The sequence below is a fragment of the Cebus imitator genome, unplaced genomic scaffold (assembly GCF_001604975.1).
Source record: "Cebus imitator isolate Cc_AM_T3 unplaced genomic scaffold, Cebus_imitator-1.0 Scaffold322, whole genome shotgun sequence".
NCBI classification, from domain to species: Eukaryota; Metazoa; Chordata; class Mammalia; order Primates; family Cebidae; genus Cebus; species Cebus imitator.
In genome coordinates, this window is record NW_016107637.1 from 1,837,367 (window position 1) to 1,858,202 (window position 20,836).

The window sequence follows — 20,836 nt, forward strand, 5'->3', positions numbered from 1 at the left end:
TCACCATGTTGACCAGGATGGTCTCGATCTCTTGACCTTGTGATCCACCCGCCTCGGCCTCCCAAAGTGCTGGGATTACAGGCTTGAGCCACCGCGCCCGGCATCCACAGCACTTTTAAAAACAATCCTATGACTGGGCACGGTGGCTCACACCTTTAGTCTCAGCACTTTGGGAGGCCGAGGCAAGCAGATCACTTGAGGTCAGGAGTTTGAGACCAGCCTGGGCCAACATGGTAAAATGCCATCTCTGCTAAAAATAAAAAAATTAGCTGGGCATGGTGGTAGATGCCTGTGATCCCAGCTATAGGCTGGCAGGCTGAGGCCCGAGAATTGCTTGAACTAGGGAGGTGGAGGTTGCAGTGAGCTGAGATCATGCCACTGCACTCTAGCCTGGATGACAGAGTGAGACCCCGTCTCAGAAAAAATAGCTGGGTGTGGTGGCATGTGCTTGTGGTCCCAGCTACTCAGCAGGCTGAGGCAGGAGGATCATTTGAGCCCGGGAGGCAGAGATTGCAGTAAACAGATTGCACCAGTGCACTCCAAACAAATATAATAAGTAAATAAATAAATTGGAACACTGGAATTACACATTTTGCTAGTTGTTGCTAAATTGCCTTCCGTGATACCAATTTGTACTCACAGTAACAGTAGATGAGAGTCCTTGTTTCCCAACAGCAATGCCATTTAAATATGTTACTCATCTTTAAAAAATGTAGCCATGGTGTCTTACTGTTTTGTGAATGATATTACAAATGTTTCCCTGTGTTAATCTTGCTGTTTCTGTATGATCTCATTTGATGCTCTGGATGGCTGTCAATGGCCAGGGTATCATAGGGTCTGTATTCTTCCTGCTCTACAGAGGAGAACCTCAGGCCCAGAGACATGCTGGGTTGCCCAGGATTACACAGCTGGAAGCAGGGAATACTCCATCCCACAGCTACCTATATAGTTTTTTGTAGCCTAGGAGCCAGTTATCCCCTCCCCCTTTGCAGCGGATGCACAGAGATTGGTGTGAGATTACAGATAAAGCCCAGTGGCTTTTTCTTTCTCACTGGGCCCTAAGACCCAGAGGCTTGGAAACTTGTGTGGACAGCAGCAGGGGCCAGGAGCTCCCACATCCCCAGGGCGTGGTGCTCTGCAGGGAGGGCCCGTTTCCTGGCCCCTGTGCTCACCTTCTGGGTTTGACTCTTAACTTCTAGTCTCTGGCCAGCTTCCTTGTAACCTCTCCCAGGCTCCCCTCCCACCTCCTGCATAGGCCAGCGGTGCCCTCTGCTGTGAGGAGCCGAAACCGCAGCGCCCCGCATGGGCCCTGTTTGTGGCTTGCTTCTGAGAATGGGGAACATCCAGGGCTCTCCTGGGCCAGTGTTTAGAAACTGTGACATCTCTGTGGCTGTAACTGTGGATTCCTGCCAACTCTCAGCCTCCCTTCCTGGCCCCCAGCCAGGGCCTGACATCCACAGAGATGTGTCTCCTGTGTATTCACAGGCAGGGACAGATAGAGCAGGGCCATGGTGTTGCTTTCAGGCAATGTACGTGTGCCTGACATTTATAAGACACCACTCAGGTAGGATGGAGCTTTATCCTCAGAGAAGGAAGACCAGAGTATCTGAAAGCAAGATGAAGAAGAAGAAGCATACTGTACCACTCTCTGTTTAAAAAAAAAAAAAAAAATGGGGGCTGGGCTCGGTGGCTCACGCCTGTAATCCTAGCACTTTGGGAGGCCGAGGCAGGTGGATCACTTGAGGTCAGGAGTTCAAGATTAGCCTGGTCAACATGGTGAAACCCCGTCTCTACTAAAAATACAAAAATTAGCCAGGCGTGGTGGCATGCACCTGTAGTTCCAGCTTCTTGGGAGGCTGAGGCAGGAGAATGGCTTGAACCCCGGAGGCAGAGGCTGCAGTGAGCTGAGATTGCGCCACTGCACTCCAGCCTGGGCAACAGAATGAGACTCCATTCCAAAAAAAAGATGGGGAAATTGGGTGCTGGGCTCATGCCTGTAATAGTAGCACTTTGGGAGACTGAGGTGGGTGGATTCTTGAGCCCAGGAGTTGGAAACCAGCCTGGGCAACATGTCAAGACCCCATCTCTACAAAAAAATACAAAAATGAGCTGGGTGTGGTGGTACATGCCTATAGTCTCAGCTACTCAGGAGGCCGAGATGGGAGGATGGCTTGAGCTTGGGAGGTCGAGGCTGCATGAACTGTGATCACACCACTGCAATCTGGCCTGGGCGACACAGTGAGACCTTGTCTCAGAAAAAAAAAAAAGATAGGGAATATGATAGCTACTAATATTGCTTATATATGCATTAAAATGTCTAAAAGAAAAATCAGCAATAGTTACCTATGCAGGGGCATTAGAGCCGAGGCAGATTGGGATGGAGATGGGAGATTTTTCACTGTTTACGTTTTTATACTCCTGATATTTGAACCAAGAAATTACATAAATTGAAATCATAACAAATGAAACAAAAGGGGAAGGCCTGGTGTTCTTAGGGCAATGTGCTGGACTCAGGGAGACAAATCTGGAGAACTTCAGTGCTGAATTATGCAGTGCTAACCCTCTGTGCTGTAGTCCAGAGAAGAGCTGAAAGAGCTGAGGCCTGAAAATCTGCAATAAGATTGACTCTATCCCATGTTGAAAGCCTCTCCCCTTCCCTCCCTGTTCCCTGGATTTGAAAGCACTAGGGCATTCTACTTTTCCCCTTAGGGAACTACCTGGAGTGGCCTTCTGGGGTCATCTCCCCAACATGGCCTTCGTAAGGACGTTGGATGTAGGACCCAATAATCGCCAGTTCATTGTTTGGTTTTGGGCACTGGCAAATTTATCATGGACTTAACAGGCTAGTGTTTGAGAGTGGCCCTAGAAGAGGGTGAGTGTGATGGCTCACACCTGTAATCCCAGCACTCTGGGAGGCCAAGGGGGAAGGATCGCTTCAGCCCTTTAGTTTGAGACCAGCCTGAGCAATGTAGCAAGACCCCGGCTGTACAAAAAAATTTAAAATTTAGCTGGGCATAGTGGTACGTGCCTGTAGTCCTAGCTACTGCTTGGGAGGCTGAAGTGGGAGGATTGCTTGAGCCCGGTAATTGTAGTAGGGCATAACTGTACTACTGCATTTCAGCCTGGGCGACGTAGACCCTGATTCTAAACAAAAGAGGAGAAAGAGAGAGAGAGAGAGAGAGAGAGACTGTCTCTAGAGCCCAGGATTAGGCTGTACTGGGAGTCTTGGGAGCTCCAGGTAGGAGGAGAGGAGAGCTGCAAAGGCTGGAGACAGGCAGGGTCTGAGTCTGCCACCCAAGGTTATACAGGCTGGTCCATGGCCATCCTCCTCTGTCAACCAGATTCTCTCCCTGTGGAAGCTCTGTCCTCCTTTTTCTATGAGCTTTTCTCCTCCAGATTTAACCAGGAGGTCTCACCTAGAGTGAGCTCTGAGTCAGGGTTTGTTGAATTCACTGAGATCCTTCTTCTGGTGTGGGCTGATGTGCCAAGGATCTGGGCAAGGCCCAGACAGTGACTTCTGTGTCTTTTTACTGGGTGATCGCACTTATGTAGTAAGAGAAGTGTCACTGGGGGCTACACACATCTGATCCCCGGAGAATTCCACAACTCAGTTGGATGGACAGCCAGAGGCTTTGGAGTACGGTGCCATACCCCTCGTGTGAACTTTTGTTGGTTTCCTTCCATTTCTAATTCCTGTTGCCCACAGATGGAGAGATTACCTCCAAGCCTATGGTGCTGTTCCTGGGACCGTGGAGTGTTGGTAAATCTACCATGATAAACTACCTCCTTGGGCTAGAAAATACTCGCTATCAGCTCTATACAGGTAATCAGTTTTCTTGTGTGATTGTTGGGATTTGAATGTCATATGTAAAAGCACCATGAAAAGTTAAATCACTGGCCAGGCATGATGGCTCATGCCTGTAATCCCAGAACTTTGGGAGACCAAGGCAGGTGAATCACTTGAGGCCATCAGTTTAAGACCAGCCTGGCCAACATGGCAAAAACCTGACTCTACTAAAAAATTACAAAAATTAGTGGGGTGTGGTGACAGGTGCCTGTAATCACAGCTACTCGGGAGGCTAAGACATGAGAACTGCTTGAGCCTGGGAGGCAGAGATTGCAGTGAGTTGAGATCATGCCACTGCACTCCAGCCTGGGTGACAAAGCAAGACTCCAGCTCAAAAAANAAAAAAAAAAAAAAAAAAGAAGGGCTGGGTACGGTGGCTCATGCCTGTAATCCCAGCACTTTGGGAGGCCAAGGCGGGCAGATCGTGAGGTCGAGTTCAAGAGCAGCCTGGCCAACATGGTAAAACCCCGTATCTACTAAAAATACAAAACATTAGCCGGGCATAGTAGTGTGTGCCTGTAACTCAGGCTACTCGGGAGGCTGAGGCAGGAGGATTGCATGAACCCAGGAGGCAGAGGTTGTAGTGAGCAGAGATCATGCCATGGCACTTGGGCCTGGGCGACAGAGCATGACTCAGTCTCAAAAAATAAAAAATAAATAAATAAATAAGAGCAGTTATGCCACATGCAGGGGTTAAAATAGAAAATATGAAAAAGGCCAGGAGCAGTGGCTCATTCCTATAATCCCAGCACTTTGGGAAGCCGAGGCGGGAGGATCACCTGACGTCAGGAGTTCGAGACCAGCCTGGGCAACACGGTGAAACCCTGTCTCTACTAAAAATACAAAAAATTGGCTGAGTGCAGTGGCTCACACCTGTAATCCCAGCACTTTGGGAGGCCGAGGCGGATGGATCACGTGAGGTCAGGAGTTGGAGACCAATCTGACCAACATGGAGAAACCCTGTCTCTACTCAAAATGCAAAAATTAGCTGGGCATGGTTGCACATGCCTGTGATCCCAGCTATTCAGGAGGCTGAGGCAGGAGAATTGCTCAAACCCAAGAGGCAGAGGTTGCAGTGAGCTGAGATTGTGCCATTGCACTCTAGCCTGGGCAACAAGAGCAAAACTCTGTCTCAAAAAACAAACAAACAACAAAAACACATACACACACAATTACCTGGGTGTGGTGGTGGGCTCCTGTAATCCCAGCTACTCAGGAGGCTGAGGCAGCACATTTCTTGAACCCAGGAGGTGGAGGTTGCAGTGAGCTGAGATTGCACCACTGCACTCAGCCTGGTGACAGAGCGAGGTGCCATCTCAACCAAAACACACTGCCACGTGTGTACCTATGCAACAATTTTGCATGTTCTTCACATGTACCCCAAAACCTAAAATGCAATAAAATAAATGAAAAAAAAAAAAAAAAAAAAAAGGAAAAGAAAATTCAAAAAAAAGAGAAAACCAAAAAACTGCAGCTGCACCAAAGTCCATAGCAGCACTATTCACAATAGCCAAAACATCGAAACAACTCAGGTGCTCATCCATGGATGAGGGCATCAGCAAAATGTGGTCTGTTCATACAGACAATGAAGTCTTCTTCAGCCTTAAAAAGGAATGACATTCTGATATCTGCTACATGGATGAACCATGAAGATGTTACGCTAAAGGAAAGAAGACAGACAAGAGAACATATACTGTCTGATTTCAATTCTGTAAAAGTAGGCGAAATCAGAGACACCAGAGTGGTTGTAACCAGGGGCTGGGGGAAGAGTGAGTGGGGAGTTACTGTTCAGTGGATACAGAGTTTTCATTTTGGGAAGATAAAAACGTTCTGGAGATGGATGGTGGTGCATAACAGTGTGAATGTACTTAATGCCGTGAACTGTATGCTTTCAGATGATTAAAATGGCAAATTTAGGCTGGGCGCAGTGGCTCACGCCCATAGTCCCAACACTTTGGGAGGCCAAGGTGAGCAGATCATTTGAGGTCAGAAGTTTGAGACCAGCCTGGCCAACACAGTGAAACCCCATGTCTACTAAAAATGCAAAAATTAGCTGGGTGTGGTGGCATGTGCCTGTAATCCCAGCTACTTGGGAGGCTGAGGCAGAATTGCTTGAACCCAGGAGATGGGGGCTGCAGTGAGTTGAGATTGTGCCTCTGCATCCAGCCTGGGTGACAGAGCAACACTATGCCTCAAGAAAAAAAAAAAAGTAAATTTTGTGTTACATTTATTTTACCACAATTAAAAGAAAGCCCCAATAGCCTAGTAAATGTATCCTATTCTTGTGGCAAAAGTCTCCTTGTGATACCCAGCATATGCATATGCTTCTCAGTAGGTCTGTTTCACAGAGATCCCGTATTCCCTGTCCTCTCACCCCGCGTGCCCAGGCGCTGAACCCACCACCTCTGAGTTCACGGTCCTAATGCATGGGCCGAAGCTGAAAACCATCGAGGGCATCGTCATGGCTGCTGACAGTGCCCGCTCCTTCTCACCCCTGGAGAAGTTTGGCCAGAATTTCCTGGAGAAGCTGATTGGCATTGAGGTTCCCCACAAACTTTTGGAGAGGGTCACTTTTGTGGATACACCAGGCATCATCGAGAACCGCAAACAGCAAGAAAGAGGTAATTTAGCCCTCATTTCTGAACAGGGTGAGCTCTGTTTCAAAAAATTATTTTTGGCCAGGCATGATGGCTCATGCTTATGATCCCAACTCTTTGGGAGGCCAAGAAAGGAGGATCTCTTGAGGCCAGGGGTTTGAGACTAGTCTGAACAACATAGTGAGATCCCATCTCTACAAAAAAAATTTAAAAAATTAGCCAGGTATGGTGACATGTGCCTGTGGTCCTAGCTACCTGGGAGGCTGAGGTGGGAGGATTGCCTGAGCCCAGGAGGTTGAGGCTGCAGTGAGCCTTAATCGTGCCACTGCACTCCAGCCTGGGCAAGAGTGAGACCCTATCTCATATAAATAAATAAATAAATAAGTAAGGTTAGGCACAGTGGCTGACGCCTGTAATCCTAGCACTGTGGGAGGCCAAGGCAGGTGGATCACTTGAGCCCAGGTGTTCGAGACCAGCTTGGACAACATGGCAAAACCCCACCTCTACAAAAAATACAAAAATTAGGTGGTCATGGTGGCACATGCCTATAGTCCCAGCTACTCAGGAGACTGAGTTGGGGGGATTGCTTGAGCCCAGGAGGTCAAGGCTGCAGTGACAGTGAGCCACGGTCATGTTACTCACTCCAGCGTTAATGACACGGCAAGACTCTATTAAAAAATAATAATAATAAATAAATAAATAAAAGAAGAAAGAAAACTCCTTTTGACAGTGGGTGGTAGGCAGGCAGGGGAGAGAAAACGGGGCCTGCATTGCCCAAAGCCAGAAGAAGCATTCTTCGCCTTCTTGTCTTGCCTGGTTTTGAAGTGCCTAGTCCTCCTACCTCCCCAAGGACTTATTTGGTTTGGAGACGGCCAATATTTTCCAAAGTGGGGGACTAGTCTTTGCGAAAAGCTCTGAGAGGTTCAGCTGGGGCTCAGTTGTCTTTGGGAGGCCCTGTCTCTCCTGTGTAGCCAAGGACCTGGACTAACTGGATCCTAGTACCAGTATGTTTGACTTCTGGCTAAATTGGGTCTGGGGCTCCTGGGCCTGCTGTAGGTTGAACCTGACCTTCATTTCTTCCTATTCCTGGTTTCTGCTTTTCCAGGCATGCTTCCCCATGAGCCTTTAGCAGGCTTCTTCAAAGCCCTACTTGCCCTCAGGTAGCAGGGGAATGCCACTTAGGGCCTGTCTGACTTCACTTACATGAGAGTAGGCCAAAGCAGAGAGACAGAAACCAGAGTGGTTGTAACCAGAGGTTGCGGGGAAGGGGAGATGGGGAGTTTAATGGGTACAGAGGTTTCAGTTTGGGAAGATGAAAAAGTTCTAAAGAGGGATGGCAGTGATGGTTATACAACAATTTTGAAAGGATTTAATGAACAAGGCTGACAACCAGGCCACAAGACTAGAAGCCAGAGGCCCACCAGGCACGCGGCTATGGAATAGGCCACTGAGTCCTGCCATGAGGCGAGGCTGTCTGCAGCGAGTCCTGAGCAGGGCAGTTGTGGGAAGACAGACGGTGGGTCTCAGTTCATGGTTACAACTCCAATTCTGGTTATAAATGGATCCTGCATGAATGATATTAGCAGTAATATTAGTATTGGTAATATTAATAATGTTAATAATTATAATAAATTGTATGCTTATGACACATTGGATAATTTTATACATTAATATAAAAAAAGATTTCAATGTGTTTTAGACAGGAGGTCCTCATCTCCTCAGTTTTCTTATTTGCAAAGAAAACTAGGAAATAAGAAGCTAAAGGAGTTAAAATGTACTGGGCATCAGCTGTATGACTGGAATTTTAGGTGCTTTCCTATATTACAGTAATATGGTAATCTTTATGTCAACTCAGACGTTAATAATGTTTTTCTTGTCATTTTGGAACTAAAAAGGTAGAGCTTAGAGGCATTTAATATGCAGCTGGCCAGGGGCAAAGCTCAAATTCTAGTCTACATCTTAATGCCAAGTCCACATTCCTCCCCCTAAATAATGCATTCGCTCTTTCATGTTTTTCTAATTCCCTATTTCTCTCCCTCAGTATCTTTACCCTTGCCCCAGATCCTTTTAAACAGTAGGACAATTTCCATTTTGAACAGGTATTTTGCTTTCTTAGAGACTTGGATTTCACAGTAGATGAGAACAATGATCAGGCAGGGTGTGGTGGCTCATGCCTATAATCCCAGCACTTTGGGAGGCTGAGGTGGGAGAGTTCTTAAACCCAGGAGGTGGAGGCTACAGTGAGCTATAATCATGCCACTGCTCTCCGACCTGGGTGACAGAGTGAGACCCTGTCTCAAAAAACAAATCAACAAGAAAAACAAGGATTAGCTGTTCTTAGTTGAAGGTTGGCAGGGGCAGGAGATATGCAACTGATTTTTTAATAGTACTTAGAAACCCAGAAAACCCAGTGCTGTTCCTTCTTTCAACCCCCAGAAAAGTTTAGTTCTGAAAGGAGGCGTGTGGGCTTTGAGGGAGGCCTTCTCAGTTTGACTTCTCGCTCCTGTCTCCAAAGGCTACCCCTTCAACGATGTGTGCCAGTGGTTCATCGACAGGGCAGACCTTATCTTTGTTGTCTTCGACCCAACCAAGCTGGATGTGGGTCTGGAGCTGGAGATGCTCTTCCGCCAGTTGAAGGGGCGTGAATCCCAGATAAGGATCATCCTCAACAAGGCTGACAATCTGGCCACCCAAATGCTCATGCGGGTTTATGGGGCCCTCTTCTGGAGCTTGGCCCCTCTCATCAACGTCACAGAGCCCCCACGGGTTTACGTCAGCTCCTTCTGGCCACAAGCATATAAGCCAGACACCCACCAGGAACTATTCCTCCAAGAAGAGATCTCCCTCCTGGAAGACCTGAATCAGGTGATCGAGAACAGATTGGAGAACAAGATTGCCTTCATCCGCCAGCACGCTATCCGGGTCCGCATCCACGCCCTCCTGGTTGACCGCTACCTGCAGACTTACAGGGACAAAATGACCTTCTTCAGCGATGGAGAACTGGTCTTTAAGGACATTGTGGAAGATCCCGATAAATTCTACATCTTCAAGACCATCCTGGCAAAGACCAATGTCAGCAAATTTGACCTTCCCAACCGTGAGGCCTACAAGGACTTCTTTGGCATCAATCCCATTTCCAGTTTCAAACTGCTCTCTCAGCAGTGCTCCTACATGGGAGGTTGCTTTCTGGAGAAGATTGAGCGGGCCATCACTCAGGAGCTTCCGGGCCTCCTGGGTAGCCTCGGGCTCGGAAAGAATCCAGGTGCTCTCAACTGTGACAAAACAGGGTGTAGCGAAACCCCCAAAAATCGCTACAGGAAGCACTAGGTGGTGTAGTGGTTCTTGGGTTCCTGTTGGTGAATGAGCTTGTGTCCTAACTGTCTGAGAAGTCGAGGTTTATTAACCCTTTGAGCCACCCTGGCAGGAATGATTACACAGTGGAGATTTGGGAGTTCATTGAGGCCAGGGGCCGGGGCAGGTGCGTGGGTCTCAGGAGGAGAGTGGAAACTGTGAATTCTAGTGCGCTTGTCTTGTTGCTTCAATGAGGAGGCCTGATTGAGGCAAGTCAGCCTCCACCTGCTTTTCCTGGGTCTTGTCTTGGAAGGACAGAGAGCAGCTAAATTCTAGTTTTTCTGAAATCAGTGAGGGTCAAATAAGCTAAAAACAGCTGAAGTTCCTTTGTCCCCTGGGGGCTGGGAAAACAGCAAAGGCCTGCGTCCTAGAGATTGTCAGGTCCGTCTGGCTTCTTTCCACACCCACAGGCTTGTGTCTGTTCCCCAGCCCTTGGCTGCTTCTTAACTTTGGGTTGACTTTCAACAGTGAACAATCTCTTGAGTCTGAATATACCTGGGTTTTTTGTTTTGTTTTGTTTTTGTTTTTGTTTTTTTTTGTGATGGAGTCTCACTCTGTTGCCCAGGCTGGAGTGCAGTGGTATGACCTTGGTTCACTGTAACCTCTGCTTTCCAGGTTCAAGTGATTCTCCTGCCTCAGCCTCCCGAGTAGCTGGGATCACAGGCATGCACCATCACGCCCAACTAATTTTTGCATTTTTAGTAGAAACGGGGTTTCACCATGTTGCCCAGGCTGGCCTCGAACTCCTGACCTCAAGTGATCTACCTGCCCCGGCCTCCCAAAGTGCTGGGATTACAGGTATGAGCTGCCGCACCCAGCCTTTACCTGGGTTTTGAGCTGATCCCCAAGACTTGCTCCTGGTTTCCTCAAGGTGGGACAGTGGTTTAGGACAGGAGACAACTAAGTACAGGAATCCCCAGGTAAGGACGAGGATCTGCCTTCCCCAGTGCCAATTCTCTGATGTGTTCCTCAAAGCCGGCTCGGGGAGCTTGATCCCTTTATCGGACCCAGGAGAGAGGGAGTGGTCAGTGTATCCAGGTAATTTACCTCTTGGAAGTGACTTTAGTGAACGTCGTGGAAGGGCTCAGAGGGTTAATTGGTTTGCAGTGTGTCTTTGTCTATTGCATGTCTTGGAAAACTCAGATCCCAAAGGCATTGGGTTTCAGAGAGGACAGTGGAGACCTTGCTCATTTTCCTTAGGCCGTCAGTCTCTCCTAAATTTAAGAGGAGGCAGTTTCCACAACTCCTCTGTGGAAACACCTAGCAGCAGAGTTGTTCCTTTGCGGTTTCCACACCATGGCTTGCCCTTTCCTTTCTTCTCCATTCCCTGATGCATCAGCACTTAAAACTTGGAGCAGTTTCCAAGGAGTCAGAACCAGCACCAGCCACTCTGTGTTGTTGGCAACCAAGGATTAACATTGACCCTGATGCAGATGTCCGCTGAACACACTGCAGGAGAGCCAGGGCCTTCAATACCAGTGAGTGTGAAATATATGTGTATGTTGTCTGAGAGAGACGAGGGAGATCACATAGACTCGAGGGTGCAGAGAACTTGTTGTAAGAGTCTTACAAGGCTAGCATGCACAGCTCCGCAGAAGTTGGTGGGGAGCAGAGGCGCAGGGCCCGCAGGGAAGCAGCAGCCTTTGGATGGTGAAATGTGCATGATGCACAGTCTATACATGCCCAGGAGACCCAGCCCCGGTTGCCTTGAGGGGCTCCTTTGTGCAGAGCCAGCCGCTTCTCTTGGGAACAAGCTGTCCTGGGGGCCTTACCTGCAAGGCAGGAGTCAGGATACACCAGCACCAGGAAGTCATCCTGGACCAGAAGGAGGGTGGAAAGGCAGGCAGAGGGAGAGGCACTCTGAGGTCAGGCAGGGTAAGCCGGTTGGCAGTCAGGTTAGGTCTACATGGAGAACCTCGAGTTAGGAATTCCTGGTTCTCAGAATCGTTATCACTCTGGTACATGCTGTCACAGGGGCCATTGCATTTGGCTTTGTGGAGGGCCTGGAACCTTCCACAAGAACACCCAAGGTTCCAGAGCACCCAGGACAATGTTTCCAAGGAACGAGTCAACCAGGAAAGAAAGTGAGTTCTGCAAGGGGCCTCCACGGAGCCTGTGATAGGGCTGATGAGATGGAATCTGTCCTGGACTTTTCTTCTTATTAACCACCCTCCGCAAACCCCAGAACACCTTGCCTCATCTCTGTACCATTTGCCCTCTTGGGGGATGGGCCCTCCCACCTCTCCCCTGCCTGCATCTCCATGCCGTGAGCTGCTTTGGCAGATCTGTTTTTCTGTGCAGTCAGGGGGAAAAAACACACAAGAAATGCACAACTGTGTGGGCATTGTCATAGCTGTTGATGTCTCCACTGCTTTGGGGGAAATGGCTGGGATGAAGCTAATACATTCATGCAATATTTATATTTTCAGAGGCTACGTTATCAGCATGCTCTTGCTGCCTTGGGCTTTTCCTTCCATCATCTGTTTTCCTTTTTGTGTTCCTTCTCTCTTTGACTTCTCTTCCCTTTCTCACTGTCAGACTTTCTTGTCTCTGCTGCTCACAGGCCTGCCCATCAGTCAGCACAGATATTTAGTATCTGGTTTCTGGCCAGCTCTGTGGAGGGGGCTTTGAGCAGAATTCTGACTCTCTGGGGTGGGGGTTAGGAACTGGGGGAAAGGTAAGGATCTAGAGATTCCCTGAAGAGGAGTGTCTGGAAGGATCTGTGCCTGGACAGTGGCTGAACCTTTCCAGTGTTCTTTCGGTTCTGATTTCATCAGTCTCAATAAAAGTTCCGACCTCTCTTTAACACTGAGTGCTTTCTCATGATCTCCAGCCAGGTTAATCTGTTCATCCTCCTTTTACCTGGTAGAGTGAACTCACTGTAAGTTTCTTGGGGAGAGACTGGAAATTAAGAAATTTCACCCTTGTGTTAGTTGAATGCCCCAGGACCTTCTTTAGGGCTGAGGCTGAGTTGGTCTCTTGGCTGGCCAGGAAGCCCAGGCCTGCCTGGTATCCCTTGAAACTTAAAGAACCGCTTTCTTGGCCCGGCGCGGAGGCTCAAGCCTATAATCCCAGAACTTTGGGAGGCCGAGGCAGGTGGATCACAAGGTCTGGAGATTGATACCTTCCTGGCCAACATGGTGAAACTGAAATACAAAACAAAAAAATTAGCCGGGCATGGTGGTATGTGCCTGTAGTCCCAGCTACTTGGGAGGCTGAGGCAGGAGAATCACTTCAACCCGGGAGGCAGAGATTGCAGTGAGCTGAGATTGCGCCATTAAAAACAAACCAGGAAAAAAAGTGCGGTCCCTTCCAAAAAAAAAAAAAAAAAAAAAAGAACTCTCTCCCCAGCACCTCAGTGCCTCATTCCCCCGAGCATCCGCGCAGCTGCCTCAGATACCCAAGGGCTCCAGTGGAGGGCACAAAGGTTTCCTGAATGGTAAGGCTGCTGCCTCCCCTTGGCTTCATCAGGTGATCTCCTCCACGCAGCATGGACTTGAGCCTCCCACTTGGACCTGTCTTTTTTGAGAGTCTCACTCCGTCACCAGGCGCCAGGCTGGAGTGCAGCAGCACGACCTCAGCTCACTGCAACTTCCGCCTCCCGGGTTCAAGCAATTCTCCTGCCGCAGCCTCCCAAGTAGCTGGGACTACAGGCGTGTGCTGGACCTGTCTTTAAAGAAACCTGAACATGTCCTTGACTCCCGGAGCCCTTCCCACCATGTTTTCCTGTTTCCAGTGTCCTCTTCACAGGAGAGGTACTTTAATTTTGAAGTTTTACTTCTGGGGTCTTCGAAGAAATTTTACATCTTGCTTGAGAACAGGTTTTTTGTTGTTGTTGTTGTTGATGCTTTTTTTTTTCTCTGACACAGAGTCTCGCACTGTTGCCCAGGCTAGTGTGCAGTGCTGCCATCTAAGCTGACTGCAACCTCTGCTTCCCAGGTGCAAGAGATTCTCCTGCTTCAGCCTCCTGAGTAGCTGGGACTACAAGCACACACCACCATGCTTAGCTCATTTTTGTATTTTTGGTAGACGTGGGTTTTCACCATGTTGGCAAGTGATTGGCCTGCCTCGGCCTCCCAAAGTTCTGGGATTACAGGCGTGAGCCACCACATCTGCCCAATTTTTTTCTGACACAGGGTCTCACTCTGTCACCTGGAGTGCAGTAGTGTGATCATAGCTCACCACAGCCTTGACCTCCTGGGCTGAAGCAATCCTCCTGCTTCAGCCTTCCGAGCAGCTGGGACTACAGGCCTGTGTCACCATGTCTGGCTAATTAAAAAAATTTTTTTCTTTTTTGATAGAGATGAAGTTTCACTATGTTGTCCAGGCTGGTCTTAAACTCCTGGTCTCATTCCATCCTCCTGCCTCAGCCTCCCAAAGTGTTGGGATTAGAGATGAGAGCTATCTCACAGTTAGCAGGTTTTGAAAGGGAAAAAGCTGGGCCCTGGGGAGAAAGGGAGAGTCTGCAGTCCATTGTCTTTGAGTGACTAAGCAACCTGACCCAACTAAGGCCACTCTGTTCACTCACCCCACCGTGTGTCCTCCTTCCACCCGTTCCAGGGAGAAATCCAGAGCTCTTCCCTGGAAGAGGGAGGGAAGTCTGTTTAAAAGATAAATATAAGTAGGCCGTGGCTGACACCTGTAATCCCAGCACTTTGGGAGGCAAAGGCAGGCAGATCACTTGAGGTTGGGAGTTCGAGACCAGCCTGACCAACATGGAGAAACCCCATCTCTACTAAAAATACAAAATTAGCCAGATGTGGTGGCGCATGCTTGTAATCCCAGCTACGTGGGAGGCTGAGGCAGGAGAATCACTTGAACCTGGGTGGTGGACGTTATGGTGAGCCAAGATTGCACCATTGCACTCCAGCCTGGGCAACAAGAGCGAAATTCCATCTCAAAAAAAAAAAAAAAGATAAACATAAGTAATAGTAATATGCCAGAATCTGCCTCAAAATTATGCTATTTCACAATCCTCATCATCTTCACGTTTTCTTCCATTAACATGATAAACAGAAAATGGAGAAAGCACAGTCAGGGACCAGGATAAACAGTCAAATTAAGTGAGGGGCATGAATGGAGTGTTTTTAAGGGTAAGTGGATGTATCATCTGAATCCATGGAGTTACACGTGGTTATATGTGTAAGGTGTGTGGAAAATACAATAAGGAAAGTTCATGCATGTGGGGAAACAGGTGCCCAAGTACTTAGCACAGTGCCTGACACGCAGGAGCTCATCACCCATGTGCTATCAGAGGGAATAAGTGGGTTTTGGGGAGTACAGAAGGTGTCTGCGTGGTTTTTTGTTTTGAGACAGGGTCTCCCTTTGTCACCCAGTCTGTGTGCAGTGATGCAATCACAGCTCACTAAAGCCTCCAACGCCTGGCCTCCGATGACCCTTCTGCCTCAGGTCAGCTTCCCAAGTGTCTGGGACTACAAGGGCACATCACCACACCCAGCTAATTAAAAAAAAAAATTTTTTTTTTGGCTGGGTGTGGTGGCTCATGCCTGTAATCCCAGCACTTTGGGACGCCAAGGTGGGCCTTATCACTTGAGGTCAGGAGTTCAAGATCAGCCTAGCCAACATGGTGAAAACCCATCTCTATTAAATATATAAAAATTAGCCAGGCATGGTGGAGGGCACCTGTCATCCCAGCTACTTTGGGAGGCCAAGGGAGGGAATTGCTTGAACCCAGGAGGCAGAGGTTGCAGTGAGCCAAGATTGTGCCACTACACTCCAGGCTGAGTGACAGGGTGAGACCCTGTCTCAAAAACAATTTTTTTTTTTTTTTTTTTTTTTTGAGACAGGGTCTTGTTATTTTGCCCAGGCTAGTCTCAAACTCCTGGGCTCAAGTGATCCTCTCACCTCAGGTAATTTTTCTTTAGATAAAGGCAATAAAAAAGAAGCATTAGAAAAACAGAAACTGGTTGGGCTAGGTGGCTCATGCCTGTAATCTCAATACTTCAGGAAGTCAAGATGGAAAGATTGTTTGAGGACAGGAGTTCAAGACCAGCCTGGGAAAGAGTGAAACCTCCTTTCTACAACAATAAAATTGGCTGGGTGTGGTGGCATGTGCCACCACGTTGGATTGCTTGAGCCCAGGAGGCAGACGCTGCAGTGAACCATGATTCCACTACTGCACTACAGCCTGGGCAACAGAGCAAGAACCTGTCTCAATTAAAAAACAAATAGAAACTGAAGAGTAGTGTGATGTGACATGAGGTTGTCTGTAAGAATGCTGACCAATCTGGCCAACATGGTGAAACCCCATCTCTACCAAAAATGCAAAAATTAGCTGGGTGTGGTGGTACATGCCTGGGGTTCCAGCTTCTCTGAGGCATGAGAATCGATTAAGCCTGGAAGCTGGAGGTTGCAGTGAGCTGAGATCATGCCACTGCACTCCAGCCTGGGTGACAGAAATTCCGTCTCAAACCAAAACAAAACAAATTAAAACATTTAAAACTAATTTTCATTAGAAAATTGGCTGGGTGTGGTGGCTTACCATGCCTGTAATCCCAGCACTTTGGGAGGCTGAGGTGGGTGGATCACCTGAGGTCAGGAGTTCAGGACCAGCCTGATCAATATGGTGGAACTCCGTCTCTACTAAAAATACAAAAATTATCTGGGTGTGGTGGTGTGTGCCTGTAGTCCCAGCTACTGGGGAGGCTGAGACAGGATAATTGCTTGAACCTGGGAGGCAGAGGTTGCAGTGAGCCAAGATCACACCACTGCACTCCAGCCTGGGCGACAGAGCGAGACTCAGTCTCAAAAAAAAAAGTAAACAAATAAAATTCATTGAGGATTATTTCCTGAACAAAAAATACTTTAAAAAAATCTTCACTCCATCTCCATCTCATATCTGATCTTTACCATGATCTTGTAAACTAGATGGTGGCAGGGATATTTCTTATCCTTAAACCCAAATCTAACATGGGGAAACTGCATCTTCAGAGGTGTAGTTTTGCCTGAGTTTGGCCTGAGTTCACTCTGCTAATGCAAGACAAACCATACCACAAGCCAATTTCCTACCTATCCCAATATTCTTTCTACTCTACTGCATCATGTTGATTTGTGGTAATCTGGAGCTGACAGCAAATTGTGCACTGTGTATATTTTGGACACACTAAAAGATGTGATTTTGTATTGTGAAGAGTGCAAAAATATTTGTTATACTTCCATTTTCTCCATACTTCTGAATTTTTCCCACCATGATTCCAAAAAAATTAGATATTCTGCATATTAAGGCATATAGTCTCTCTCCTAGAGGATGTGGCCATCTAGTAAGGGATACAAAGCACAATTGTAAATCAGGATACATGGGTGCAGCAAAGAACTTTCTCACTGTAATTATTTGCAAGGCTGATCAATGCATATAAATTGTTAAATTTACTTAAACACGTAATGGATTATTTCTGTTGAGAAGACTCAATTGACACCTCAGGGCTCTTTTGAGGATACTGAGGCTCGCTAAGGGGCTATGGAGCTTGGGGAAGGAGTGGAGTTTGAACTAGGCTTTGAGGGATGAGCAGGTTTGGCGGATCACAGATTGGTGGATGGGGCACAAGGGAAGATCGAGGGCGCTGGACGCAGACAAAGAAAGACCGCTGTGTGTGGCGGGGATAGGGAATGGGGGCAGTCAAGGTGAGACAAGGTGAATTGGGGAAAACTGGGCCTTAAGGGGAAGCTCAGGGAGTCTGAGTCTGAGGCCACTGCAGGTTTCTGAGCAGGGAAGATCCAGCGGACAGCAGTGCTGGGGCGACCGGAGCACGGCACGCAGGAGCCGAGCACCTGCCCCTGGGCCTGCTGCGTGGTGGGGGCTTGGGGGTCTCTGTCTTCTCCGATGCTGCCCTGCTCCAATCCGCTGCCGGAACCCCACCAGGCGGCCATGAGCAAAAGCCCACCCATCGGCCTGTCTCCGCTGGGGAACCCCGCCCGCCCTAGGCAGGTCCCAAAGTGTCCCTTCTCTGGATCCTCTGGGAATCAATTAAGATCGCGGAAACAAGGCCCCCAGGCAGTAGGACGGCCCAGACCCCAACTCCCTGCGCGGCGTGGACGGACTCCTGGTATCCGTTCGGGGACAGGGCTGGAGGCTTCGGTGATCGCTGCCGGGTCCGGCCACTCTTCCCTCGTTTGAGGGAAAACGTCGCGGCTTCGGAGGGCCTCAGAATTCCCCGGCGCGCCTCCTCCCCTTGGTGGGGAAACTGAGGCCTCCGGGGCAGGGCAGTTCTGGAGCAGGGTCGTGACTGTGGGGAAAGTGGGCATCTGGCTGAACCTGCCCTCGTCCTTCGCGCCCGGATCCTCACGCGCTATCCCCTGGCGGGACATTACCAGAGCCTGCGGATAGGGAGCAACCCCTCGGCGGCTCAGCGGAGATGTGCTGCTCACCCGCCGGCTGGCCCCGCGCATGCGCATCGCCTTATCTTCGGCTTTGGCCCCGCCCCCTCCGGGCCGCGCGCTTCGGACCGAGTCCGGGAGTCCGCGCAGCCGCATACGAAGACGCGTCGAGGTGGCGCTTCCAGAACGCGGCGCTCAGGAGAACCTTAAGGCAGGCGGCACGTAGGCGCTGGAGCGGAGCGGGGCGAGGGAGGGGGCGGGAGGCCCCTGCCTGAGTCCGAGGCCAACGAAGCCCCTACGCCCGCTCCCTGCCCTGGCTCCTGTCCCAGGGTCCCGGGCCAAGCGCCGCGCGAGCTCCGTGGCCGCCAGCGCCGGCCCTGCCCCCTCAGCCTAGGAGGCAGCTCCCAGCTGCGTCAGCCTGATGCCGCGGACTCCGCTCCACGGCCTTGCGGGCGCCGCCGGCGGGTGGGGCGGGCAGTGAACATCTATCCTATGCCGCCTTCACCGCGCGGGTGCGAGGGCGCCGGGAGGCCGAGGCCGGGGCTGCAGTACGCTCCTGGTGTCTCACCCCGCAGCTCGGCCCGCCTCCTGGGCAGTGGGGCGTACGACCGGGCAGCCCCGAGATCTCCAGATCCTCAACCGGGACCGAAAAGGCCCTGAACTTGCCCAGTGACCTGCCATTGAGGCCGCGGGGTTTTGGAGACACGGGGAACGGAAAAAACACCCAAGGCCAACGGCTTCCCTCAGTTATTGGGGTGAAGTTTCCATCTGAGGCCGACAGGAAATGAGAATTTTAGGAGATTCTCCAACCGGAATGTTACCGCCCTTCCCCGACAGAAACGCTCTCCTCCTGTCATTGAAAATCGAAGGGCAGCCCTTAGGGCAAATGAAAACTCCAGAAACCAGGAGGGTCAGGGAGGGTCTAGACACTCTTGTGGCTCCTGGGGTTCCCTGAATCAGTCATCTTAGGAACTGAAAAGGCCTTAAGAGGATCAAGTGGTCATTAGCCTCTCTCCTGTCCTTTCCTCTCCCTCCACTCCCCCCTCCCCTCCCCTCTCCCTCGCCCGTCCCCTCCCTTCCCCTTCCCCTCTTTTCTCTTTTTTGAAACATTGCAACCTCGAACTCCCTGGGCTCAGGTGTTCCTCCCGCCTCAGCCTCCAGAGTAGCTGGAATTACAGGGGTGCACCACCATGCCTGGCTAATTTATTTATTTTTTTACTTTTTTATTTTTTATTTTTTTTTGAGACAGAGTCTCGCTCTTGCTAGGCTGGAGTGCAGTGGCATTATCGGGGCTCACTGCAACCTCCGTCTCCGGGGTTCAAGCGATTCTCCTGCCTCAGCCTCCCAAGTAGCTGGGACTACAAGCCCGGGCCACCATACCTGGCTAATTTTGTATTTTTCGTAAAGGCAGGGTTTCACCATGTTGGCCAGGATAGTGTCGATTTCTTGATCTTGTGATCCACCCGCCTCGGCCTCCCAAAGTGCTGGATTACAGGCATGAACCACTGCACCCGGCCTTACTTTTTTACCTTTTTTGAGACGCACTCTTGCTGTGTTGCCGAGGCTGGAGTGCAGTGGCCGGATTTCAGCTCATTGCAGCCTCAAACTCCCAGGCTCAAGCGATCTGCCTGCCCCAGCTTTCCCAGCAGCTGGGACTACAGGTGTGCTGATCACCACTCCTGTTTAATTTTTTATTTAAAAGAATTTTTGTTTGTTTACAGGGTAAGAAAAAAAGAATTTTTGATAACACCAGGTGCGGTGGCTCATGCCTGTAATGCCAGCACTTTGGGAGGCCAAAGTGGGTAGATCACTTGAGGTCAGGCGTTTCAGACCGGCCTGCCCATCATGGTGAAACCCTCTCTCTACTAAAAATGCAAAAATTAGTCAGATGTGGTTGCACCCCTCTAGTCCCAGCTACCTGGGAGGCTGACGAAGGAGAATGTCTTGAACCGGGAAAGCAGAGGTTGCAGTGAGCCAAGATCACGCCACTGCACTCCAGCTTGGGCAACAGAGCCAGACTGTCTCAGAAACAAACAAACAAACAAAAAACAAAAAAAAAAACTTAGGCGTGTGGCTCATGCCTGTAATCCCAGTACTTTGGGAGTCAGGCAGGTGGATCACCTGAGGTTGGGAGTTTGAGACCAGCCTGACCAACATGGCAAAACCCATCTCTACTGAAAACACAGCCAGGTGTGGAGGTACAAGCCTGTGATCACAGCTACTCAGGAGGTTGAGGGAGGAGAATTGCTTGAACCCAGGAGGTGGAGGCTGCAGTGAGCCAAGATTGCGCCACTGCACTCTAGCCTGGACAGCAAGAGTGAAACTCAGTCTCTAAAATAAAATAGCTGGACTTAGTGGCTTATGTTTGTAATGCCAGCACTTTGGGAAGCCGTGGCAGGCGGATCACGAGGTCAAGAGTTGGAGACCAGTCTGACCAATGTAGTGAAACCCTGTCTCTACTGAAAATACAATAATTAGCTGGGTGTGATGGCCCATGCCTGTAATCCCAGCTACTTGGGAGGTTGAGGCAGGAGAATTGCTTGAACCTGGGAAGCGGAGGTTGCAGTGAGCCGAGATTGTGCCATTGCACTTCGGCCTGGGTGACAGATGGAGACTCCATGTCAAAAAAATAAAAAATAAGTAAATAAAAAGGGGCCTTGCTCTTTTGCCCAGGGTGGTCTCAAACTTCTTCTTCAGATGCCAAGTA

General features: G+C 49.5%; 1 protein-coding gene across 1 annotated transcript in view; it reads left to right on the forward strand.

Moving 5' to 3' along the window:
* Positions 1-10,347, forward strand: part of SRL (sarcalumenin) — a 50,089-nt gene extending 39,742 nt beyond the window's left edge. The window contains exons 6-8 of the mRNA XM_037729911.1: positions 3,707-3,823; positions 6,235-6,468; positions 8,960-10,347. Of these exons, the coding sequence (XP_037585839.1) occupies positions 3,707-3,823; positions 6,235-6,468; positions 8,960-9,771 (1,163 nt within the window). The 3' untranslated portion in view covers positions 9,772-10,347. The remainder of the gene's footprint in view (positions 1-3,706; positions 3,824-6,234; positions 6,469-8,959) is intronic.
* Positions 10,348-20,836: the final 10,489 nt, after the last annotated feature.